Below are 25,657 nucleotides of genomic sequence, written 5' to 3' on the forward strand. Positions count from 1 at the left end.
CCCAGATCCAGTCTCTTTCCATATCCACGTGTGATCTCTCACTGCCCACTGCCCTCAGGCTGCAGTTCTGGCTCCTTCCCCTGATACTCAGCATCTGGCCCGGGCTTCCCAGTCGAGCGCTGCTCCTCTCCTGGCCTGTATTCCTGTCACAACCAAAGGCCAGCTCTCTGAATTCAACTTGCCCATTCATGCCTCTGAGCCCTTGCATTTGTGGGTGCCACAGCCGAGAAGGCTCTTCCTATCAGAAAAGTTTCCCCTCACCATTCAAGGCGCAGTGAAGAGTCACCTCCACCAGGAAGCCTTCCCAGACTCTCCCAGCCCTTCGTACCTCCTCTTTCAGGGTGTTTATGTTTTTTCAGGGTCCTTACTGCCTGATTTGGGGACTGTCTCCCTCACTGGGCTGTGAGCTCCCCGAGGGCAGAACATCTATCTTCCCTAAGTCTCTACTCCAAGTACCCAGCACCAAGCCTTATCTGGGCAGTGCTCTGGGAAGGTTTTTGAATGACTGCATGCCTGGCCCCATCGCCAGACCATATAAGGGAGAAAGCGCGAGATCTAGACAGGGTGCTCAATGCAGCCTTGACTTAACTGAATGGGGTTTGCCCAGAATATCATTTCACACGTCTGAGCCTCAGTCTGCCCATCAAGAATGGGGAGAATCAGTTATTGGCTGGACCCTGGGTTGCCATAAGAAGTCTGTGAGTCTCTGACTGCTTAACACATGCCCACGAATAGTTTTATTCGTGTAGTTCAAGAGTCCCAAACTTAGAAAAACTTAGGTCAGTTTAATTTCAGAATTATTAAATCTTATAATCCTATAAGGATCCTGAGATTCAATTAAATGACATGAGATGATTCCTGTAAAGCTCTCAGATCGATTCTGGAGGCAGAGAACAGAGGCCTTCACTTGTTTTCATGCAGCAGATTATCAGGTGCTTGAATCAGGTAATGGCTCCAGGCGCCAAGAATACGTCTGAGAACACATCCCCTGCCCTCAGTGAGCACACGGTCTGCTGGGCGAGATGGAAAATGAACAAAGAACCCAAAATAAATATTTGATGTGTCAGGTGGGGCTAAGTGCTGGGCAGGAAAATAAAACAGGTTAGGGGGTACAAGAAGGCTTCTCCAAGGAGGTGAGGGTCTCTGGGGGTGGGGAGGGTGCCCAGGAGGGAGAAGGAGCAGGTGCAAAGGTAGAGATGGGGGCGTGTCTGAACTTTATCCCCTTGGCATGGCATTGTGACCCAGCATCCCCCAGGGTCACTGTCTCTTCCTCTCTCTCACCTCCAGTTCGCCTGATGGCCCCCGACTTACTCCAAATCACCCACGTCGGGACCCACAAATGCAACATAACCTGGAAAGTCCCGCAGTCCTCCCACTACATTGAAAGTTACCTGGAGTTTGAGGCCCGGACAAGGTCCCCAGGCCACAGCTGGGAGGTGAGTGCATGGCTTGGTCCCCACCTGCCCCGACTCCTCCCTCCAGTCCTGGTCACCCTGTCCAGGCTTCATGTCAGCAAAGTCACGATAGTCCCCAGGTGGCTCCTGCTCCTCCCCTGTCCTGCCTGCTCTGGCCTCCCCGCCCCGTATGTGCCCCCCAACAGCCCTGGGGTTCCAGCTGGTGGCAGATGCCAGGGCTAGAGTTTACATAGCCAAGAGGCAGGTGACTATCCTCTGAGATTTCAGAGGCCCTGGGAAGTCACCTGTCCGTGCAGCTCTGTGCATGGATGGTGAGTGAGAGGGAGGGGTTCAGGATGCCCTTGGGGTTTGGGGCTGAGTAGTTAGGGATGCGGGGGGAGAGGGGCAGGGGAGGAGCTGGCAGGGAGGAATGCAGGCGTCACCCACTCAGCCTCCCAGCCAGCCCCTGCCATGGGAGGTGAGGTGGGCTGTGGGCCCCCCTCCACTCTGACAGCCCCCCGCCTCTCTCTGCCCCAGGAGGCCTCCGTGCTGATCCTCCGGCAAAACCAGCAATGGATTTGCCTTGAGACACTTACTCCGGGCACCTTGTATGAATTTCAAGTGCGGGTCAGGGCCCACCTAGGCAGTCACAAGGCTTGGAGTCCCTGGAGTCAGCCCCTGGCCTTCAGGACGAGGCCTGCAGGTACCAGGAGGCAGAAGGGGTGGGACGGAGCTCAGACCGGAGGGGATGGCTGGGGTGTGGCCTGGAGGGCGGCTGGTGGAGGAGGCCTGGGACTGGGGTACAGGGCTCAGCTCGAGTTGGGCTCACCTGCTATGGTTAGCCCACTCATTGTGACCCTGCAGAGTGAGCAGTGTGGTTGGAGTGGGCTGCTCGCATCCGGAAGCCTCAGTTTCTGCATCTGTAAAGTGGGTACTGTGCTACCTGGCAGACCTGCTGTGATGAGGCACGCGATGCCCCTTGTCAGCTCCCACGGCAGGTCTCCTGGGCCAGCCGGGACCTGCCAAGGCCTTGGGTCAGAGATCAGCCAGTCCCTAGGCACCAGGGTGGCTGCAGGGGGTGGGGGATGCTAGAAGGATCTGGGTGAGCGGGGGTGCTTCTCTAACCTCTCTTCCCGCTTCTCCTCCCGCCCCTGGGTGGCCTCAGGAGAGCGGACTCTGCCCTTTCCTTGGTTTGGCCATGTCATCGTGGGCATCAGCAGCGTCTTCGTCTTTCTCGTCTTGGTCTACTTGTTGGTCAACTGTCCGTACATCGGACCATGGTAAGAGCCCTTCTTTCCTGCTCCTTCGTGCTCTCATCTGACACACACCCCCTGAGTGCTCAGGCCCTCGGCTCAGACCCCTGCTCAGACACACCCGTGCTCCCTCTGCCCTCCCCACAGTCCTCCCTGCCTGATACCTAGCTTTTCCCTGGCACCAACCCCCAAAGACGGAACCCCAGGGAACCAGCCTGAGGGGAGCGGGGGAGGGAGAGCCCCATGGAGACCCTGTCCAGAGCATGACTCTGAGTATGTGTGTGCACATATGTGTGTATGCGTGTGTGCAAACGCCTGCTGTCTCTATGTGTATGTGTCCTCGGGGATCTCTCTAGGTCCCTTTGTCGAGCCCCAGCTCAGTGGCAGGCCTGGTACCGAGTGCTGGGAATACAAGGGCAGGCTGCATACATGCGGTCGCATCTTCATGGAGCTCATGGTCACGTGGAAGAAGGCAGATATTTATAAATCATATGAAAGTACAATGACACACCATGATAAAAGGGTAAAGGAAGGTACTTGATGGATTGGAAGTAGGCCACAGGGAGAGGAACCTCGGCTGGGGGATGGCCAGCAGAAACATGCCTAAGGAAGTGATGATTCCCTTGAAAGGAGGAGCTAACCAGGCATGGGGAGGGGATGGGGAGTGCATAGGCAAACAGGAAACAGGGTGTGCAAAGGCCCTACATGGGTAATGCAAAGCAGCATTACAGCAACTGAGAGTTCAGGGAGGCAAGTGTGGTTGGAGACCAGAAGGGGTGGAGGAGAGGGCTCACCTGAGCCTGAACATCTAACTGGGGGGCAGCCAGGCTTTCTGGGTCCTTGAGGCTATGACCACATTTTTGAGGCTGATGCATACAGATACTGGGGCACTCAGTGTGGCAAGCAGAGCATGGGCTGGAATTCAGCACCCACTCACTACCCCCCTAAAACTGGTGCCCTTGGGCAGTGCACAACCTGAACGACCATCCATGACAGTCTGGACATGGAGACACAGAATCTGGTCTCTTTCCTACCTCCTGCTTCCTTGTTCCTTGTTCACTCTACTCCAAACATTTGGCTCTGTGTAGTCCCTGACCACTCGGGCTCCTATGGTCCCCCACCCCCACATCCTTCTTTTGCACGGACCCCTGCTTTGTGTCCACAGAATGAATGGTCATGTTGCACACTTGGTTCGTGTCTGTCTCCCCAGTAGAATGTCAGAAAGAGACCTTCTCTGTCTGCCATTCTTGTGTCCCCAGGCCCCCACCTTCCCTTACTGGACATTTACTTCGTACTAATCCAACAGATGAATGCGGAATGGCTCTGTACCCTCCCTTCAGGGCAGTGGGGTGCCAGCGGGACACCATGGCCCCTTTCCCTTCTCATCCTCATTCCCTCCCTCCTCCTCTCCTGTTCAGGCTGAAGAAGGTTCTGAAGTGCCACATCCCAGATCCATCAGAGTTCTTTTCCCAGCTGAAGTCAGAGCATGGAGGAGATTTCCAGGTAGGAGTCTGGAGCTGGCAGAGAGAAGGAGGCATCTGGCTCAGGCTGGCAGGGGGGCGGCCACAGGTGTGGGCGGGTGGGGAGGTGGTGGGTTTGCACTTTGGGACAGGAGACAAATACTAAAGTGAGCAGCCTCTGGGCTGGGTGTGGGTCCCTTTCCCCAGCTTGGGCACCACTATTCTCAGGCTGAATGGTACCTCCTGTCTGAGCCAGACAGTCTGGTTCTAATCCTGGCTCCAGCCCTTCCTGGCTGTGTGACCTCGGGCACGTCATGGAATGTCTCTTGTGCTCAGCTTTCCCACTTGTGCAGCAGGGAGGGAAACCTACTAAGTGTTACTTACATGGATGGGCCCAAGATCACTGGTTGGCATGTAGTAAGTGCTCAAGGGGTCCTAGCTAGAATTTCGGTCACTGGTCTGTTGACTGAGCAGCGCCCCCACCACCCCCCTTGTGCTGACTCTCTTAATGGGCAGCGGTTCCTCGCCCCCTGCAGAAAGCGCTGGGCAGGCTCCAACACTGTATCCTTGATGGTAACAATTCTTTGAGGTGCTTCTCATCAATCCAAGCAGAGTCACTGGGAAGGTGCTGGCCCAGAGAGTCGTAACCCTGAACCCCATTTAAACCTCAGTCGCCTCCCCTCCCGGAGCCCACGCTTGCTTCAGGAAGGAAGTGTTGTGGCGGAAAGGGGCTGTGGTGGGCTGCTTCTCTCACCCCTCCCCTCCCCCGGCTCTCTAGATTTGATGGAGGATGAGGTCGGGGTGGAGGGCGATCAGCAGGAGTGTGGAAGGGCTGGAAAGCCATACTGGGCCAGAGATGTCAAGAGTTGGCTTTGGAGTTCCCTATTACAGCCAAAGAATTCTGGAATTCTTTGGAAAATTCCCAAGATTTGGGGATAGCTTGCCTACAGTTCTCTCGATGTCAGGGAATGGACCTCCTTAAAATTCTTCCTAAAGCCCTAAAGATAGTGACCTCCCTGTCAACAGAGGCATTCTAGCAAATCTTGGCTGACTGTATGTCAGAAATATCGCAGAAGGGACTCCTGGTTGGAGGCTGGACTGGATGCATCCTTAGTCCTCTTCCCGGGTGAAAACTTTCTGATTCTATGGGACTAGGACCTTTTGAGCTGGGAGTGGGCTCCATCCTAGAGAGGTACCAACTGCTCTGTCTTCCCATGTGGTCATCCCCAGGTCTAGATGCTTGCCCCAGACCGGGGGTGTGGAAGGTAGATCCCAGGGAAGCCGTGGGATGCACAATGTGGTGAGGGTAGGGTCAAGGGGACCCTACCCTCTCCTCTGCATCTGGGTGGGAGGTCTGCTCCTCTCTCCCTACCCCAGGACCTCTAGCTACCAGGCCACAAGGCCCACTGCTCTGTCCAGGAGACCTGGGGATATGTGTGCCAGTGTGTAAGTGTGTGTGTGTGAAGGGGGATGTGTTCCTCCTTGCACCTGCCTCCCTGCCCCGTCCCCTCAACTTCAGGGCACTGAGGACGGAAGCCCAGGCCCAGGAAGTAGCTGATCCTCTGAGAGGGGCTGGCAAGGTCCTGGCACACCAGGCAGGGCTGGTCATGGCCCCAGCCTCTCCTTCTGGTTGCACAGCCCTTCCCCTCCTTCCTTGCCTCCTCCAGGGCTGGACCTCCTCCCCACCCCCCACCCAGAGCCTGCTCTCTCCCTCTCTTCCCAGCCTAGCGGAGGGAAGGAGTGTAGGAGGAGCCCAATGGGCCTGGTCCGTGTGCTCAGGGGACGCCAGCCCAGCAGTTGAGGGCTCCCAGGACAGAGGGCTGTTGGGTCCCCATCACACCCCCTGAGGGCCTACTGTCCCTTTCGCTTCTGTGGGTGGTCTGCCTTTTACCCTGGGCCAGGGAGTTCTGCCTTCAGTTTCTTATTCTGACCTTCTCCTACTCACAATAAGGAAGTTAGGAAAGAGGGGGCTAAGTGTTGTGGGATTGAGGCTCAGAGAGGGGCAGTGGCCTGCCCAGGGTCACACAGTCAGTGAGGACCAGGGCTCTCCGGACTCTGGAGCTACTGGGAAGGGCTCTGGCGGGTACTTTCTTCTCTCTGTGGAGGGACAGTGTGGCAGGAGGGGGCTGCACATCATGGGGGGCAGATGTGATGGGGGCAGAAAATGTCAGGACCATCTGCGCCCTCCAGAGATTTTGTCAGAGAGCTGGCTGTATGTTCAGGGCTAGGAGACGGCCCCCGTCTGGGCATCTGTAAGGTGGACAAGATGGGCTCCATTCGGGGTCCTTTCAGCTTTGACCCTGGTTTGTGGACTCACACACTGGGGCTAGTCCCTTCCTGATGCACTGAGGCTTTCCCCCTTTGCCTGGTGCCTCGTGTGGTGCCAGGCTCACAGCACCATAAACAATCCTCATCGAAACAACACATCCCCTGGGCACCTACAGGAATCACCCTCTCCAGGCTGACCGAGAGCATTCTGCAAGCTGGTGTGTGGGGGTGGGGTGGGGTGTAGTCAGGGAGGCCTTCCTGGAGGTGGAAGCTCTGAGGAGACCGTAATGAGGAGCTGTTGCTGAGATTCTGGAGGAGGAGGCGTCCTACTCACCTTCCATCTGTTCTCTCTCCTGGCAGAAGTGGCTCTCCTCGCCCTTCCCCTCGTCATCCTTCAGTCCCAATACCCAGGCACCCGAGATCTCCCCGCTGGAGGTGCTGGAACGGGACACCAAGGCCACACAGTTGCTCCTGCTGCAGCAGAAGGGGCCCTCACCCTTGGCCGAGACCAGCGGCCACTCGCTGACCAGCTGCTTCACCAACCAAGGTTACTTCTTCTTCCACCTCCCGGACGCTCTGGAGATCGAGGCCTGCCAGGTGTACTTCAGCTATGACCCCTGCACGGAAGAGTCCGAGGAGGGCGGGGCTGGGGCACCTGAGGGGTCTCTCCTCCCACCCCTGCCACCCCTGCCAGCAGAAGACGATGCCTACTGCACCTTCCCCCCGGGGGATGATCTGCTTCTCTTCTCTCCCAGGCTCCTGGGTGGCCCCGGCCCCCCCAACACCATGGCTAGGGGCACTGGAGCCTGTGAAGAGAAGCTGCCCCCCTCTCTGCAGGAGGGAGCTCCCCGAGACTGGGCCCCCCAGGCCCTGGTGCCTCCCAACCCAGGAGCGTCTGACCTGGGGGACAGCCAGCCACCGCTGGAGCGTGCCCTGGGAGAAGCAAGAGAGGAGGTCCCGGCCCCTGGCCCCAGGGAGGGGATCGGCTTCCCCTGGGCTAGACCTCCCGGGCGAGGCCAGGTCGGAACCCCTGCCTCCTGCCTGACCCTGAACACCGATGCCTATGTGTCTCTCCAAGAGCTGCAGGAGCAGGACCCGGCTCACTTGGTGTAGACAGACAAGGCAGGCTGCTGCCCACTGTTGTGCCAGGCCCGGGTGAGGACTCTTTGTCCTCAAGGCTTGCTGCCCCCTGGACATCCCTGCCCTGAGGGCCCCCACCCAGCCTTGCCCATTTGGGCATTCATTTCCAAATGGCAACTGCTGCTCCCTGGTCCTGTGGCTCAAGCCAGGAATTGCAGTGGGTGAGGACACTGTGACTCCCCTCAGCTGTCACGGAGTCCCATGGCTTTTGCCTCTAAAGCATCCCTCCTCTGGAGCCCTGCCAGGACTCTTCAGGGAGAGTTCTCGGGGTTCTCCAGGGATCTTCACCCTGTCCACCTCACTGGGCTTCCTGCCCCAGTCCCACCCCCTCCTGCCCATCCTCCACATGGCAGCCAGAGCGCTCTCTCTGAACCACAAACCATATGGCTCTGCTGCCCCTTGTTTAAAGCCCACCATGGCTCCCTGCTGCCCTCCGCACCACTTCTTGGCCTGGCTCTTGCTCCCCTGGCATCATGTTGGAACATTCCCTCCTAGAACCCTCCCAGTGGTCCTACTGAGCCACCAGCAGCTCCCTCACGCCCCCACACATTTGCACATGCTCTTCCCTGTACCTGCGGTGCTCTCTCCTCCCTCATCCAGGTGACCAATCCCTTATGCCTCAAGGGTCCTTTCTGCTTCCTTTGGAGAGAAACTGCATCCGTTAATGCGCCCGAACTTCAAGCTTCAGTATTACGGGATGGCTAGACAAAGTGGCCCTGTCACTTCGCCCTTGGGATCTCTTGTGACCTCAGAATACTTAGCTACTGCGTCCTTTCCACTGTGGCCCAATTTGTGATGTGAATCCCCCCCCCCCCCCCGGAAAGCAGACACTGGCTGGATATTTCCATTGTGGTTTCATGGATTCATAAGGCATGCTGCTGGGAAGTAAACCTCTCTTAGTGGCTGGTTCTGAGGCTGTCACAGGGAGTCTAGACCTCTCTTGGAGAGATCTCTTCCACAACTCAGGGGGCTGGCATGCTGCGTCCAGAAGGGCAACTCGCTTGGCACCCCTATCCTATTCCCTGTAGTGAACTATCTGGGACCACCTTGCTTGGACTCCCTGTGTCCGGCTGCCTTTACACAGGGGCCATCGTCCTCTTCTGAGGTCAAGACTCAGAGAGGCGAAGCCCCAGGCTCACTAGGCTCCAGCATGCCCATTCCAGCAAGAGCCTCGTCCCTTTTCACCGCAGTCCTCCCCGCAGCACAAACACAAACTCACACAGCTGACCTCTTCCTCCTCGGTTCTCCCCATCACCTCTCTACTTCTCTTCCTTCCGTCCCTGGCACAGATCACACCTGTGATGCCTGCCACAACCTTCCTCTCACAGTAGCAACCCCGGCGAGCAAAGGATGCCTTCCCAGGTCCCTGATAGGCGAGCACGCCGAGCCAGCACTTATAGGCCCTGCTCCTAGCTGATTGGGTGCCTGACACAAGCCCACCCATAAGCCGACAAGCTTCTGCCTATGAGCTGGCTTAGAACAGAAGCTCCGCCCAGTCAGGGAGGCCCGACCTGAACTGGCCAATCAGATTTCTGTCAGTCTTGAGCATTTCAACTCAGGGTCTTAAGAAGGGAGGTCCCTGGGAGCAGGTGCCTGTGCAAAAGGCTCTTGGAGAAGCCTGGGAAGGAGGAGTTCAACCCCGTTAGCAGAGACACCCGCTGACAGGGGGCTACCGATGGTTCGCTTAAGATTCTCATTTTCCTTAAGTCCGAAATAAACTCCCTTTTCCTGAGGTTGTCTGAGTCTTGGATCTTTCCCACGGAAGAACTTGAGCACTTGGTCACTCCTGCCATACGATGCCACGTGTTCTGGGCCACGAGGCTCCTCAGTCCGGGCCTGAGCATCAAACCGAAGCTCGGTGAGGAGACCCTTGCTCTGTGTCCCAGCGCAAGCCGTGAAACCCCTCTGTGAGTCAGTTTCCACTTGGAAGAGTTCTTGGGACAGTTCTGGTTCTTAAGTCTTGGGCATTTGTGCCATACGGATGTTCAATGACCTGTGTGTGCCATCTCTGTTATTGTTTACCTCATTATTTTTCTTCAAATCTTTCACTTTTTTGTTCACTTTTATTTAAAAAGAAAAATCTTTGTATTGCTTCTGTAAATGGAAAAGCTGATATTCACTATAAATAAAAGGTGACTGTAAAAAGTAAATACGGTAAAATAAAGTGCCTCAATTCTTCGCGGGCTGTAAGTCTGCTCTCTTAGGTTAAAGGGGAGGTTAACAAGTGTTGGGAAACTGTTGAAGACATGCCAGACAGCCACAAATGGTGAGAAAGCAAAAAGATTGTAAAGGGGATATCTTTTTCACTAATAGGAGTCAGGTTTATCTTATTCTGTGTCTGGACACCATCTGATATGGTCTCATGGGAAAATAAAAATAAAATATAAAAACATAGTTTATATATATATTTAATGTAATATAATCAACATGCTATAAACAGAATACACAATAAATATAAATCAAATAGAATATATAGAATTTTTAGTATATGTAAATAATATATAAATATATATTATACAAATTACATATGTGTGCATATAAATATATTTACCTGCATATGTATAAATACATATGTGTGTGCATATATATATATATATATATATAACATTATATAATATATAAAACATTTTTTTCTTCTTTGTCTTTGACTCTGAATAGTTGGACCAGATTATGGATGGCAATATTGGGCATTCATAAAGATGCACCTGTAGCAGACATCACTAATCAATTTCACCCACTCATGGCAGACATTGCTAATTGATCATGGCTGTCCTTCCTGCAAAGTTTGAGGACAGCTTGAGATTCTGCAGGCAGGTCCCAATTGATCCTACCTGGCACCTGGTGACCTATCTGGACCAGATCATCCCTCAGGTTCCTTCCTCAATGGAAGGTCTTATCTTCCCAGACTGATTTTCCAGGCAGGGAAAACTGAAGCTGAGGTGTTAGAGGCTGGAAAGCTGAGAGGGGTCCTATGAGTAGCTGCGCCCAGGGAACCCAGCTGTCCCCACCAGGTGTGACGAGAGACTTGAGCTGGTGGTGAGCAGAATGGGGGGCCGCCTTATTCCAGGTGGACTGATGGGCCAGAAGTCACAGTGTGACATGTCCAGGGTGGTATGGAATTTGTGCCTTGGGAGATGGGGCAAAGAGGGAGCAGCTGGGAGGAGCAGAAAGGGTGAAGCGGAGACAGTCCTGCCTGGGTCAGATTGCAGGGAGGGGAGCAGCACCAGCTGGGGACCAAGCAGCCGAGGGCAGGGAAGATCTGTCAGATGCAGAGTGGGAAGCAGGAGGCAGCTGGGGCAAACTTAGGAGAGATAAGAGAGAAGGAGGGAGAGGTGGCCAGGCTTTCCAACCTCTCAGGTCTCCAATTTCTTTTTTTTTTAAATTTTTTATTTAAGTTAATTTTAATTAATATATAGTGTATTAGTAGTTTCAGGATAGCGTTTAGTGATTCATCAGTTGCATAGAACACCCAGTGCTTATGACATCACGTGCCCTCCTTAATGCCCGTCACCCATTACCACATCCCTCCGCCCCCTCCCCTCCAGCAACCCTCAGTTGGTTTCCCCTAGTTAGGAGTCTCTTATGGTTTGTCTCCGTGTTTTCGTCTTATTTTATTTTTCCTTCCTTTCCCCTACGTTCATCTGTTTTGTTTCTTAAATTCTATATAAGAGTGAAATCATAGGGTGTTTTTCTTTCTCTGACTTATTTCGCTTAGAATAATGCCCTCCAGTTCCATCCACGTTGTTGCAAATGGCAAGATTTCATTTTTTTTCTAATGGCTGAGTAATAGTCCACCATATAACACATATACCACATCTTCCTTATCCGTTCATCTTTTGATGGACATCCGGGCTCCTTCCATAGTTTGGCTATTGTAGACACTGCTGCTATAAACATTGAGGTGCACGTGCCCTTTCGGATCACTGTGTTTGTGTCCTTTGGGTAAATACCCAGTAGTGTGATTGCTGGGTCATAGGGTAGCTCTATTTTTAACTTTCTGAGGAAGCTCCACACTGTTTTCCAGAGCGGCTGCACCAACTTGCTTTCCCACCAGCAGCGTAAGAGGGTTCCCCTTTCTCCCCATCCTCGACAACATTTATTATTTTGCAAATGTCTATTATTAATTTCAGCCATTCTGACCAGCGTGAGGTGGGATCTCATTGTGGTTTTGATTGATGTTTCCCTAACGCTTAGAGATGTTGAACATTTTTTCATGTGTTTGTTGGCCATTTGTGTGTCTTCTTTGGAGAAATATCTGTTCATGTCTTCTGCCCACTTAAAAAAAAAAAAAGATTTTATTTATTTATTTGATATAGAGAGAGACATAGCAAGAGAGGGAACACAAGCAGGGGGAGTGGGAGAGGAAGAAGCAGACTTCTCGCCAAGCAGGGAGCTGGCTGTGGCCTGGATCCCAGGACCGTGGGATCATGACCCCCCTGAAGGCAGCTGCTTAACCAACTGAGCCACCCAGACACACTTCTCTTTTCTTTTCATTTTTAAAAATTATATTTTCTTCTTGACTGGGTTATTTGTTCAGACTCTATTAGTTTCATCATCTCCCCAGTCATCTGGTATACCTGCTCTCTCCCCCCCACCTTCCAGCTCCACAGTCACTGAGCAATTTATGGTGGAAACCGTCCTTCCTTGGGTGAATAGCCCTATTCCATCTCTCTTAACGAGTAGCATCCTAGATGACTTCAAAAAAGATCAAGAAATGAATTTAGACACTGGGACAGCTACTTCCCCAGCATTATCCTTATCACCCGAAAAGACCCAGCCAGGCAGCTGTTATGTTTCCCCATTTTGCAGATTAGGAAACTGAGGCACAGGGAAGTTTAAAAATGCAGCTGGTGGTTGCTAGAACTGGGATTCAAACTCCCGTACCTCTGGCCACAGAGTTTTTGGCCCGTTGCATACACCAGGGCTGCATGGGAGACAATTACATGAATGGAGAAAAAACAAGCAAAATTCCATCCTAAGCTTCCCGGCAACCAGTTCAAAGATGAATACAGCAGCTCACTTGCCGTGATCACAACTATAGTTGAAACCTTCCCCACCCTTGTGACCCAGCAGCATGGCCTTGAGCTTGGAGCCCTGCTCAGTCTCCTCCTGGGTCCACCTGTCCCTTGCCCCCTACCCCTCTAATCCTTCCACCTCTTGGGGCAAATATATCCCAAATAAGTGTCACAAGCCTCTCTGGCTAAAGCCCCGTGTAACATGCCTGCCCCTCTCCCTCCCCCGTTCAGGAGATCCCTTCAGAACCCTCCCAGGCAGGGTATTTCTGGTAAAGCTCTGGGCTCCTCAGAGAAGGGTGTGGTTGTGCCTTGACTTATCGGTGTCCTCCAAGCTGAGGATTCTGTGGCCAGTGCGTGGCACGGGGCCGGGTGCTCAGAGGAAGGTGATGGGTCTCCGGCCAGCTCGCTCCTCCCTCTGCGTCCTGGCTTCCTGGTATTGTAGACTGGGTACCCCTCCCCCGAACCTCCATCTCTCTCCCCACTCAGCACTTCCGGGCTTGCTTTCCCACAGCCCTTCACCACCCACCCCCGCCCCCCCAGCCCTGTGATGGGAGCGTCGTCAAGCGTGTCATACCGTAGTGGTGGAAAGTCTCTGAGCAAGGCCGCCAAGGGGATGTCCCGGGGCTGTCACGGTGGCCCGGCCCTAGGGCGCTGGGACTGAGCTAAGTTTAATCAACAACCCAACTGCCTCCCTAAACCACACCCCCCCAGTACAACAGTGGTCCTGAGACTGCAGGAGGCAGAGGTGAGCGCCCAGGGTTCCAGTGCCCCCACCTGAACTCCTTGTTCAGCTCTGTCCTCCCACGGGATACAGAACTCAAAATCTCGGTTGTTCCTGTTTTACAGGATCGCTGAGAGTTTGTGTGTGATACTAGGCGTGCTCACGCTTTAAAATCAGTAGGAAGACTGACCTTGTGGGAGCCAAAGTCCTCCTGATTCAAATCCTTGCTTGCTGATGTTCTAGCTGTGTGGCCTGGGCTTGAACCACTCTGCCTTAGTCTTCTCATCTGTAAAATGGGGGTAAGAATAGTACCTCCTTTTTGCCCTCGTGGTGGTGTTGTAAGGATTAAGTGAGTTAATAACAGTGCACTTAGAACAGAGCCCAATGCATGCGAAGGGCTCCATTAATGCAGCTCTGGAAGACCCGAAAGGTCTAGAATGTTCCATGATGGCCCTCGCAGATCCTTGTCCCCACAGCAGTACCCCCCAACACCCTAAGCAACCTGCCTATAGGATGTTCACTGAGTGGATGTGCATATTGGTGAACAGGTGGAGGGAGGGAGGGAGGAAAGAAAAAAGGAAGAGAGGGAGGGCAGGAGAGCTACAGGGAGGGTTCTGGAACCTGGACAGAGCCCCCAGGCATTGGGACCTCTCCAGCCCCACCGATTTACCAGCAGCTCTGTTGGCACAAGTTATCCAGAGGGGAGAGGCCCTAGGGGTCCTGAGCTAGCACTGGATGCTTCTTCTGAAGGGCAGCAAAAAAGCAGCTCCTTGGAGAACCTTCTATGTCTCCATCTTTGGATGGTGCACCTTTGGGTTTGGACCCTCAGATGGAACTGTCTAGAGTGGGGGAGCCTTGGCTGTAACAACATTTTGAGACCAAAGGGTGGGGGGGAAATACATGTTGAAACTTGGGATTCTATGTGCCTTGGAAATTTTTATTGTCTATCTGCCTGATGGCTTGCCTGTAAAGTGACACTGCTGTCCTCTTATTTTATTCTTAAAATTTGGGGGGTGGGCGGAGTCTGGGGAGGAGGAGCACAGAACGGGGAACAGGTCATTCGGGCTCAGGTCCTGGCCTTGTTAAGCCTTGCTGCCTGATCTCCTCCCACCAGCGTCTCTGGCTCCCACTGTTCTGGGCGCCCCTGCTGCTGGGACAGTGGAGGAGGCCGGGCTGGGTGACGCACGAGGAGTTTCCATTCTGTGTCCCCAACCGACTGTGGCTTGAAGTGGCACCACTCAAACCACAAGCCCCTGATCAGAAGCCACTCCCCTGACCTCTGGCTGGGAAAGCCTCAAGGGGCCCAGCCAAGGCCATGCCTGCCACAGAGGCCAGGAGCCAGGGTTAGGACAGAAGGGGTGAGGGGCCCGGGCGTGGTGGCACGTCAAGAAGGGAGGGACACAGACTGAGTGGGAGAGCATCCGAGGTCTCCGACATCGGGGGGTCCTGGGTTTGAACCCCAGCACTTCCCTGCTCCGTGTGATCAGCACAAGTGATGCCTGCCTTCTGAATCTCCACTTCCTCTCCTGAAAAATGGGGTCAAATGGCCATTTTTCTTATTAGGGGGGTGAGGCCAGTCCTGTGTCTGGTTAGCTTTATCATAACGCCCCAGAGTCTCAGGGCCTCCATAATGGTCCCAGAAGCCCATTGGGACTGTGGATTCCCCTGGAGGGCCACAACGGGGTTGACACCCTTGAATCGGTGACAGGCCATCCTGATTGAGTCTCATTCTGAAACACTAAGGAAGGCCCCTCTGTCCTGCTGAGGGCCTGGTCCTCTGCCTGCTGCTGAGAGCACAGTCTGTGGTCTGTCCCGCTGTCTGTCTTCCCTGGGCTGGCCTGCGTCCCTCAAGAACAGGGTCTGGGTCTTGTTAGTGTCTGTGGCCTTGAAGCCCAGCCCAGGCCAGCATCATGGGGGTGCCAACGCCTGTTTAATAAATGAGCCCGTGAGTTGCAGTGCTGGAGGGAGGTGACCCTGGTGGCATCCAGGGACCCGCCTGGGCAGCCTCTGAAGGCTTGGTCAAGGCAAGCCTGATCCGCACTGGAACAGTATTGTGGAACCATCGCTTCCTTCCTGAACCAGACTGAATAGTGTCTCCCCCTCCCCCCACATTCATGTCCACATGGAACTTGTGAACGTGACTTTATTCGGACACAAGCCCTTTGCACATTTGTAGCAGGTTAAGATGAGATCATTCTGGGTTAGGGTGGCCCTATATCCAATAGGGTGTCCTTTGTAAGTAGAGGGCTATTGGGCACAGAGACCCAGATGCACAGGGAAGAGGCAGCGTGAGGAGGGCGGCAGAGCCTGGTGCGATGCTTCTACCAGGCAAGATGTGCTAAGGGTTGCTAACAACACCCGAAAGCCAGGACTTGGGCCGAGTCAACCTCTCCTCCCAGAGCCCCGGTCTCCTCCTCTGCAGAGCAGAGACGTGTAATCCCCACTCCCACACCTGCACTTGAGATGTCACTGTGAAGGGCCCAGCTCCGGGCCCAGAGCTCAAAAGACGGACCGTATCGTCATTGGGGGAGTTGACAGAAGCTCTCATTTGTTCACTCATGCCCCGCATGCCAAGCTGGCAACTGACAGAGTCAAGACAGACGAAGCCTTTGTCTTCACGGAGCTCCTGGTCTAGAGGTGTGAGAGCGGGCAGTGACAGACCTCTGTGCCTGCGCTGCCCCCGCATTTCCACTCTGTGGCTTAAGATGTGCCACTGCCTGATGGCCCTGACTGGTGGCAGGCATGAGCACCTGCTGTGTGCAGGACCACGGGAGGGAGCGACACACCCAAGCAGGCATCAACCCAACCCCACATCATGAAGCACCGTGCTCACTGGCGGGTGCTGTGTGGCAAATATCACCAACCAAGAGACTCCCGTGGTAGAAATTCGTTGTCTCCCAGGTCTGAAGGCCAGAAGTCCAAGTCCGAGTTGTTGGTTCTTTCAGAGGCCCAGGGGAAAGACCTTGTTCCATGTCTCTTTCCTACTACTCTCTGGGGGTGAGCTGGCCATCTTTGGTCTCCCTGGCCAGGGGACACATCACCTGGTCTCTGCCTTCACCGTACACGGAACTCACCGTGTGTGCGTCTGTCTCCACATTTCCCCTATTTAGAAGGACATCAGGTGGCCCCCCTCTCTGCGACTCCACTGTGACCTCATCCGAACCCATCACAACCCTAATTCCAAACAAGGTCCCATCCAGAGATGCTGGAGGTCAGGATGGCCGCCTATGAACTTGGAGGGGCATTTGGCCGGGGATGTTTATTGTCCAGCCATTTTCTTTTCAAGCCGAGGACTTCCGTAGAACATCTAGCTCTGTCGGGCAGAAGTCAGATGTGTCTCCTTCACCGTCGCTGTCCCCAGTGTCTAGCACAGGAGCTGGGAGGTACCTTTCACCGGGGCTGTGGTCTCTGCGAATTGGGGCTAAAAATGTTGTTACGAGAAGTAAATGGAACAGGGGCGCCCCGTTGATTGAGCGACCAACTCTTGGTTTCGGCTCAGGTTGTGCTCGCAGGGTTCCGGGATTGAGCCCCACGTGGGGCTCCACGCTCAACATGGAGACTGCTTGTCCCTCTCCTTCTGTTCCTCCTCCTCCTCCTCTTCTCTCTCTCTGTGGAATAAATGAATAAAATCTTAAGGAAAGAAAAAAACAAAAAACCAGAAGTAAATGGAAGGGCCTGCAAAGCACCGGGCGCAGGGCCTGGCCCACAGGGCGCGCCCTCCACTGTGTCCGCCGGGACCGAGGGCTGTTACCATGGGGCTGCCGGGGTGTGAGAGGAAGGGCGGCTGCCTGCCCCCACTTCCAATTCCACTCATACCTGGGGTTAAAAGAGAGGCCTCCGGGGCCCAGGGCACACACTGGCAATTTATACTCCCTTCTACCTTTTTCTGTCTCCAGCAGCCCAGCTCTGTCATCCCTATCCACAGCTGACAAGATGGCTGCCGGGGAAGGCGATGTGTCTTGCCGGCTCACTAACAGGGGAAGGGACTGGACTCTAGACAGGTCCTCTAACTCTCCAACCGCTGGCTGGGTCCTTGTCACCTGAGTGTGGTGGACCCACTGAGGCCTGTCCTTCCCAGTCCTGCGGGCCCAAGCGCACGGTGCCCTCTGGCCTCCAGGCCTCACGGACCAGGCTTCAGGTAGCTTCTCTGTCCCTAGGGCCCAAGGGGGCCCAGTGTTAAGGTGACAGGCAGCTAGGCTGGGAGCGCTGAGGCTTTCTGTATGAATGTGTCCCTCTGCCGGGGGCAAAAGGGTGTCCAAGGCTCATGGCTGCCCATCGACAGAGGGAAGCCCTGACTGGGTAGGAGGCTGATCCCCGCCCCGGCTCTCCGAGCTCTTGGAGAGTTGGCACCATCGCCCCTAGCACCCCTGTTTTTGAACACCCCCCTCAGGGCTTTGCTGCCCCCCACAACTCCAGGATCAGCCCCTCCCCCACAGACTGTGGCCGATCAATGGCCCTGTGGCCGCCAAGTCCAGAGGACCTCGATTGCACAAGATCTTAGGCTTTTCAGACTGTCCGGCTACGAGGCTGCCCAGTCTGGGGTCTGGGCCACTTCGCCTTCTGAAGGACAGCGTGCGGTACAGAGACAGGGCTCAGGTCTCCCCACCCCTGGCCTCCACCAAATCCTGTCCTCCTTGGGAAGCTTGCAGCGGGGGCAGAGGGGCAGGGCCTGGGAGGAGGGGAGGAGGGAGGGAGGGAACATGGCCTGGGGCGGGGGCTATGGAGGCTGGGGCAGGGCTGCGCAGCCTCCGTCCCAGGGTCCCCATAGGGGCAGAGCTGAGGAACAGGAGTAGTGAGGGAGGAGCCCCCGCCGGGCTGGTGCACAGAAAACTCATTCATGCAGCCATCCTCACCCCTGCCTGCTCCTCAGGGCATGTAGCTGCCAGGCCCAGACATGCTGGACACACACGCCCAGCCACACTCACACTCCACACTCACACTTCCCCCTCCACACTCATACGCACACACACCTCACACCCTCCACACTCACACCTGATACTCCACACTGACACCTGATTCACATCTCACTTTCCACACTCATACCTCATACTCATACCTCACACACTGCACACTCCACACACAGACCTCACACCCCATGTTCGTCACACACACACACCCCTTATGCTCCCCACACACACCATCCTACTTCACACTCACATACACCCCGGGACCCACATAACCCAGCACACAGGGGTTCAGGCGGGCAACCCCCTCACAGGGTAAACACAGACCAGCCCGTGCACACCCAGGCAACCCCAGTTTACAACACACGCTCTCGGGCCAGCCCCCCATGGCCACGTCCGCTCTGCCCACTAGCGCTGGATCATGAGCCACACTTGTGATCTCAGCGGTCCGGTCGCCCCATTGCAAAATATGCAGAGAAGCAGGTGAATTGAATTTTCGTCATGTTTTTATTGAATCCAGTATAGCCACCATGCTGTCACTACAACATGTCATCGTTGTGAAAAGTGCTTGTCGAGCATTTTACGTTCTCTGTTTGCACTAAGTCCTGGAGACCTGGTCTGTGTCTCACCCGCGAAGCGTGTCTCGGGTCAGGCTGGCTGCATTCCAGGGGCCCAAAAGCCCCATGTGGCCAGTGGCCACCAAAATGGAGAGCACAACTCTGGAGAATCACATAGTAATTCAAAGAACTTCCAGAGGAACAGAAAATCGCATTGAACCCCACCCCCACCCCACTTTCTCCTTTTCTGTCCCCAGACCACGGGGGCCTCCGGTTCTCTTTCTGGCCACTGGCCCCTCTGGTCTCACCGGATTCGGTAAGGAGACCCGTGTGGGCGCCTGGCCCACAGCACGGCCCCTCTGCACAGCCCCCTGTCCTGGGCCACCCCCACCTCGTGCTCTAGGGGACCAGGGGCTGTAACCAGGCAGGAACGTCACCAGGCAACAGGCCTCAGGGGAGAGCTCGGATCTCCCGCACCTGCCCGCCAGCCTCCGGGGTGCCCACGGGGCGGGGTGGGGCGGGGTGGGGCGGGGCGGGCCCTGCCTGGCCCCTGCCTCGGGCCTGTTTACCTGTGCTCAGTCACAGTGCGGACCTAAACCCTGCGGCTGGCCCATGGAGCCTGGGGCCACAGGCCACAGGGGACAAGGGCCAGACACCCTGGCCATGGCTCTGGGCCATTGATCCAGCCCAGGCTGGCTGGGTGGGGGTAGGGACCTTGGCCTGGACAAACAGAAGCTCTGGGGCCTGCGTGCTGACCCGGCACCCACCTGCCACTCCCAGAGGTAAGTGGGGGCCTCCAGAACAGGGGACCAGGATCTGAGAATGACCCAGTGACAGTGTCCCTTCAGAGAGCCAGCCCAGCTCCCTGGGGCTGGAGCCCTCCGCCCAGCTCTGCCCTCTGCCCAGATCTGCAGGGCCGCATCGGCCAGACAGCGACTGGGTAAGCGGAAGGTGAGGGGTCCTCAGAGCTGGGCTGGAGGCAGGACAGGATGTCGTGAGGCCGGGTGTCTGGGCAGGCACGGGGGCAGGGGAAGGGCTGCGGCTTTGGGGTGCTGGGAGGCTGGGGTTCAGGTGCGGCTGGTGGACTCTGGAGCAGGGACTGGGTGGAGGAGAGGCGCAATTTGCCAGGCTGAGCACCCCACCCTTGCTGCAAGACCAGACGTGACCCTCTCCATCCCCACACACCTCCCTGGGCTTCCCGGTGTGGGATCCAGGGCCCCGAGCCTGACGCTGTGCTAAATGGGGGACCCTGAGCTCCCAGGCCCAGAGCTGAATGCTGCGGGCTCTGCTTGCATGCGTGCGTGTGTGTGAGTGTGCACACCCTCGAGCATATGCACACGGGTGTGAAGTGTGAGCAACGCCTCCGCAAGTTTATGGGTCACAGACGGGTATGTGAGTACCGTAATGTAACCCCATTGGGGCACACCTATGTATGCGTCTGTGATGTATTGGTGTTTGTGGGGGGCATTTCCAGGCACACGGCCCCACACTTGGGCTCACACGAAGTAGCAGGGACCTACTCTAGGCCCCGGGGAGCCTCGCTGGAAGCTTCCTCCCACAGCCCTAGATCAGATTTCTGCGTCTGTTCCTCCCCGCTCTGCCCTGCCTCAGATGAATGACCGTGGCAAGTCATTTTATGTCTCTGCCCCTCATTTTCCCCAGCTACTAGAGATAACAAAGCAGAGGTCCCCGGCTAGTGGAGGCTGAAGGAGAATGTGGTTGGCGGCATCGTCCAGCAAAAAGCCAGCAGGTGGGATGAGGTCCAGGTCCGCCCCCATGAGCTCCGCTTCCAGTGGTCAGAGAACAGGAGGAACAGGTGCTAGGGAGGGGGCCAGGGGCTCGGGTCAGAGAAGAAGCTTCGCCTCTCCCCGCCCCCAATGTCAGTTGAGGCATATCCAGCCTCTGCTTCCAGGGGCTCACCATCAGGGGGCAGCGAATGCCCCTAAGGTGCTGTGCACAGTGATGGGGGCGGCCCGGGATGCTTCAAGAGAGACAGCCGCTGGGCATTCTGGGAGAGTTGCCAGGAAGAGGTGGGAGCTGGGCCGAGGTGTGCAGGGGCCGGCTGAGAGCCCAAGTCAGAGGAGGGCAGCCGGGCAGAAGGAAAAGCATCTGGGAAAGGCAGATGACGCCCACGAGTTTTCAGGGTTCCAGAAACGATCTATGTGATGCTCTTCCTGCAGAGTGAGCTAAGAGCCCTTGGCTATAGATGATGTCTCCCATCTTCGTTATTGACACATCCAGTGTCACTGGGGTGCCAAAAGGGCAAAGAGGGAGCGGGGACAGAAAAGGCAGGAGAAGGTGGCCGGCCACGTGTGCCTACAGCCCCTCCAGCTGTGGGGAAGGAGCTTGGATCCTCGCACTCCTGGGCTCCACGACAGGAGAGCCCAGCCCTGCTGCTGGAGAAGGCGCGTGGCCGGGAGCGGCATACAGAGAGGAGACGGACAAAGGACACAGAAGCCTAGCATGCAATTTGAGGTCGCCAGAAGTGCTCTGAAGAAATTGGAGCAAAGACATGAAGGAGGGAAAGGCCAGGCCTTGGAGCAAACGGAAGGAAAAGCATTCCTGGCTGAGGGAACAGCCAGCACGAAGGCCCCGAGGTGGGACGTACTTGATCTGTGGAAGGTCCGGCGAGCAACCGGGAGTGGCTGCCCTGGGGGGGGGGGGCAGAATGACCAGGGCCCCAGGAGTCCTGGTGGGAAGTGATGGGGAACCCAGGTGAACCTTGGCAAGCTCTATCTAATCCTGGGTTTTTACACAGTGGCTTTTCTAAAAATGGGCTCCTCTGAGAGGCTCACAGTCCTCCCAGATGGGGGCGAGGGGGCACTTACGAAGGAGATGACTCCATGGAAGGAAGGCCTGGTCTGGGGAGTGGGAAGAAGAAGGGAGGGGGCCCTACTGCACATCTGACCCTCGACTGCTCCCCTTGATGCCTCCTTTGAAAGACCTCCGTCTGAACTTCTCTGTGCCTCATTTTCCCCACTAGTACCCCGACAGTGTGTGAGGCAGGGGAGTGTAAGGGTCGTGGTGCAAATGTGGAGACACAGCGCTGGGTTTTGCAGCCTGGCTCTGCTACCAACTGGGAGAACTTGGCCAAGTTGCTCAACCTCTCTCTGCCTCAACTTCCTCAACTGTAGAATGGGGTTAATAAAAAGAACCTACTTCCATAAGGTCTCTATAGGTGTACATGAGACAGTGTGTAGAAAAGGGTTGAGAGACATGTCCACTATTGTCACCTCTGGGCCCCCCAAGTCCCCAGGGCTCTGTGAGTCACCCTGAAATAGCACCTTAGTGATCCGGACTCAAGAGTCAATCAGGGGTGTGGCCATGTCCGGGAGAAGGGGTGGACCTGGGCTGAGGGAGGGCAAGGGGCTGACCTGTCACCTGGCCGCTCCCTGATCTAGCCCCGCTCAGCTTGTCGGGACAGCCCGTTTCTCACCAGGGATGCTAGCGACACTTTGGGCAGTGGGCGGGGCTGTCCCCACCATTGCAGGATATGTGACCCCACGAGAGCCAGCAGGGCCTGCCCCATGAGTACTGATGTCCTCTGGTTAGGGGGGAAGGGGTTCCTAGTGCAGCTGAGAATTGCATGCAGTCCCTCTTCCCTTGTACTGGATGGGGACCCCGAGGGTCCCTATGGCTCGGTGCCCGAGACTTTTACCTGGGAACAATGCCAGGAGCAGGGAAGCCAGAAGGAGGTCCAGGAGGCCCCTTGAGTCCAGGTGGGGGGACTTTGAACTTCACCGAGGAGCCCCATGTTCCGAAAACCCATCGTGTGAAAACCCAAGACACAGCTCAAAGCAAACCCCTCCCACCTCGACACACATACACATCTGGGGATGGGTGTTAGTGCTACGGCAGCATTTCTGGATGCAGTAAGAAGAAACTTCTTGGTGGTCTAGAATCCTCACTCGGCTTGGTGGGTGGGTGGCTGGAGGCCCTCTTCTGTGCGGTGGGAAGGTCCGCCTGAGAAGCTGAGTAACACTTGGAAGTTTCCTGGGTTGAGGGAGGGGGTTCCTGAAGATACAGCTGTGGGCTCAGGACTCTGAGGCGGACATCACTCAGTTATTATTAAATTCTGATTGTTCATTAACAGCTCGCTTAACAGGAAGCAGCCCAGGGTGGTGGGAGGAGCAGAGAGTGAGACACTTGGGCTTTACCCCCACCTCCTGCTGCTTTCCTGTTGTATGACCCTGGGCCAAGTGGCTCAGCCTCCAGGGTTCAGTTTTTCCGTCTGTACAATGGGGTTGATAGCGAGGGACAGATATTAGAATCACACTGGGAAAACGAGGCTAGGAAAACCCCAGAGTGAGTTGTGATTAAAACACTCCGCGTCTCAGTTTCCTCATCTGTCCAATGGGTACAGAACCCCAACTGGTGTACAGAGGTTCAAGCAAGGTGATACACGTCAATTGTCTGTGCAGACTGGGCCCAAGGAAGAAGAACACTGGGGACAACGATCCCAACATCCCCGGGTGACCAGAGGATGAAATGAAATGTGTTCCGTAGACACCCAATGAATCGATGTTAGTTTGTGCCTCCTTCCCTGTCCCCAGGAGACCTTCAGCAGGGGAGCTCTCTGGAAGGGCAGCTCTCTGGCCCAGCAGGGCGGTGGCTCAGGGCCTTCCAGGGGAGGGTTTAAGGGGGATCAGTATTTCTGGAAGCTGTGCTTTGAAGAACCAAAAGGAAGGAAAGGCACCCAGTGCAAGGAAAGCCAGAGGCGTGAGGAGCTGGCTTATAGACATTAGTACTCCAGGAGCTCCAGCTATGGATCTAATCTCCGGAGGGGTGGGGGACTCAGGCACGGAAACCTCCATCCAGCCTCTGACCACAGAGGGGCTGGTATGGCTACAGAAGCGGGGGTCCCAGAACCGGATAGGTTCCCGCTCTGCTGCCTGTCCTCTGGAGCGAGCAGTTCTGAGGCTTGCTTTCCTGCTCTACGAGCTGCCTAGGGGCCCACTCTCAATCACTGCTTCTAGGGTTGGGACCTTCCTGTCCCAAGGGCAGGGGGTGGTGTCTTCCTTCTGTGTGCCATTGATCTTTGGCAAAGGCCCCTTTGCCACTGTTGGGCCATTTCCAACCCTGGTCTGTTTCTCTACCAGGATGCCTGTGGCCGAGGCCCCCCAGGCAGCAGGTGGACAGGGTGATGGAGGTGACGGTGAGGAGGCAGAGCCAGAGGGGATGTTCAAGGCCCCCAAGAACTCCAAGAGAAAAGTCCGGGACTACCTCCGCCTGACACCGCTGTGGCTGGCCCTTGTCCTGCTGGCTTCAGTGGGGGTCCTGCTCTGGTATTTCCTAGGTAAGCGGCGGGCCCTTCTGGGAGAGGCGCCTGGTGATGACTTGGGATGGCTGTGGGGGGTATATAGCAAGACAGATCAGAATTCCAGGCTCAGCAATGCCTAGCAACACACTGCATGGTCTTGGCCAACGAGCTTCCTCTCTGAGTCCTCCTTCTGTCCCGTGAGATGGAAGAGCTACTGCACCTGTGTTCTAGGTCCTGGGGCTCAGGCCAAGTGCAAGTTCCTTGCTGGCACCAAGTGTCCCCAGCTGGGGAAGGAGTGATCTCACAACACCCAACTCTTGTGAACCAACAAGCAGAAGGAGTATAAACATTGCCTCCCCTTCCCTGAAGCCCTCCTGGGTTGCCCCTGGGCTCGGAGCCAGTTGGCTCCGTGGGAGGAGGCCCAGTGGCGCCGGTGGTGCCTGGCACCAGTTAGCACCTCTGCTCACTCGAGCCCAACCTGAGAACTTTTCTAGGGTGGGGACCACAGCTCTGTCACCTCTGGGTCTCCAGGGCCCCAGCATGAGTGGGGAAAAAGGGGAGGGAGACACAGGACTCGAGTACCAGGGGGCTGCCCTAGCACAGAGCTGGCTTTCTTATCCCAGCTCAGGCACACCTGCAATTCAACACACAATGAGAGGGGATCAAGCAGGCAGCCTGGGGCCCCTCCCCTGTCCTGAAGTCTGGTCTCCCCTTCCTGGTATCACAGCCCTCAACCAGTCTCCTGGAGCCTCAGGAGTACCTGGCCCATATTCTGGGTCCATTTATCTATCCTTCCATTCATTCATGCATACATGCATGGATTCATTCATTCATTCATTCAATAAATACTCCTGAGCACCTGCTGTGTCCTCCTCTGAAACTGATGGAGAGCATACCGGGTTCTGTTAGCTCTTGGCAATGGAAAGGAGCAGATAAAGCACATTAGATGCTGCCGACAAAAACACTCCCCCGCACTCTGGAAGCTCATCCCTAACGTGCACTTATTCAGAAGCTCAGTACCCAGCCCCTTCTGTGCACCAGGCTCTGGGCCAGGCTCTGGAGACAGCCCCTGCTCGCACGAGAAAGCACAGCATGGGCTAGAACAGAGGAAGCGTGGGCCCGGGGAGCCATGGAGACAAGACACCTTGCCCAGGTGATCAGAGCCTTTCCAGAAATAGTTGTACTGGCTAAATCTCGTGGTGGAATTTCAGGCTCCTCGAAAGGAATGGGGACCCACTATGGAGCCTCATCAGGTCCATCCTAGGCCCAGATCCAGGGGGCGTCAGGGTAGGGTGTGTCTGGAATGAGCCCCTGGGCCGAAGCCCTTGGGAAGCCCAGGCCTGCAGTGACTCAGAGGGGACCGTGAGTCTGCTCAGAGCCTCAGAGCCACGAGCGATGCGGGTGGCGGGGGAGTGGAAGCTGTGTGCATTTCACCACCGGCTGGAAGCCAGCACCCCAAATAGCACAGGGCCACCAAGGCCTCCGTAGGCGGCCAGATAATTAGTCTTCAGGGTAAACCACCGTGTCAGGCTGGAGGGCCAGGAACTCGACTGCCAATTGTCTTTCTTTGTGGAGTCTAATTTCTCCTGATTATGCTCCAGGAGTGAATCACCCCTCGGGGAGTGGGTGTACCGTGGGGCTGAGGACCCAGGGGCTGAGCGCTGCAAAGCCTCAGCTGGGGGAAG

The 25,657-nt window shown here is 55.8% G+C and overlaps 2 protein-coding genes and 1 long non-coding RNA gene across 26 annotated transcripts in view; 2 read left to right on the forward strand and 1 right to left on the reverse strand.

Annotated features, from left to right (window-relative positions):
- IL2RB (interleukin 2 receptor subunit beta) overlaps positions 1-9,665 on the forward strand; it is a 28,493-nt gene extending 18,828 nt beyond the window's left edge. For all 22 annotated transcript variants that reach the window (XM_082740214.1, XM_082740223.1, XM_082740226.1 and 19 more), the window contains 5 exons: positions 1,288-1,436; positions 1,932-2,097; positions 2,560-2,674; positions 4,066-4,150; positions 6,736-9,665. In XM_082740214.1, the coding sequence (XP_082596340.1) occupies positions 1,288-1,436; positions 1,932-2,097; positions 2,560-2,674; positions 4,066-4,150; positions 6,736-7,488 (1,268 nt within the window). In that variant the 3' untranslated portion in view covers positions 7,489-9,665. The remainder of the gene's footprint in view (positions 1-1,287; positions 1,437-1,931; positions 2,098-2,559; positions 2,675-4,065; positions 4,151-6,735) is intronic.
- Positions 766-6,992, reverse strand: LOC309869338. The gene is made up of 2 exons (XR_014314121.1): positions 6,710-6,992; positions 766-1,010 (listed from the first exon to the last, which is right to left on the reverse strand). It is a non-coding gene; the product is annotated as an uncharacterized lncRNA (long non-coding RNA).
- A 9,581-nt stretch (positions 9,666-19,246) lies between the features above and the next one.
- Positions 19,247-25,657, forward strand: part of TMPRSS6 (transmembrane serine protease 6) — a 33,190-nt gene continuing 26,779 nt past the window's right edge. The window contains exons 1-2 of one of the 3 annotated variants that reach the window (XM_082740238.1): positions 19,247-19,494; positions 23,812-24,008. In XM_082740238.1, the coding sequence (XP_082596364.1) occupies positions 23,813-24,008 (196 nt within the window). In that variant the 5' untranslated portion in view covers positions 19,247-19,494; position 23,812. The other 2 variants (XM_082740236.1, XM_082740237.1) reach the window with 2 other exon arrangements.

The sequence above is a fragment of the Mustela nivalis genome (assembly GCF_964662115.1).
Source record: "Mustela nivalis genome assembly, chromosome: 7".
Classification (NCBI taxonomy): Eukaryota; Metazoa; Chordata; class Mammalia; order Carnivora; family Mustelidae; genus Mustela; species Mustela nivalis.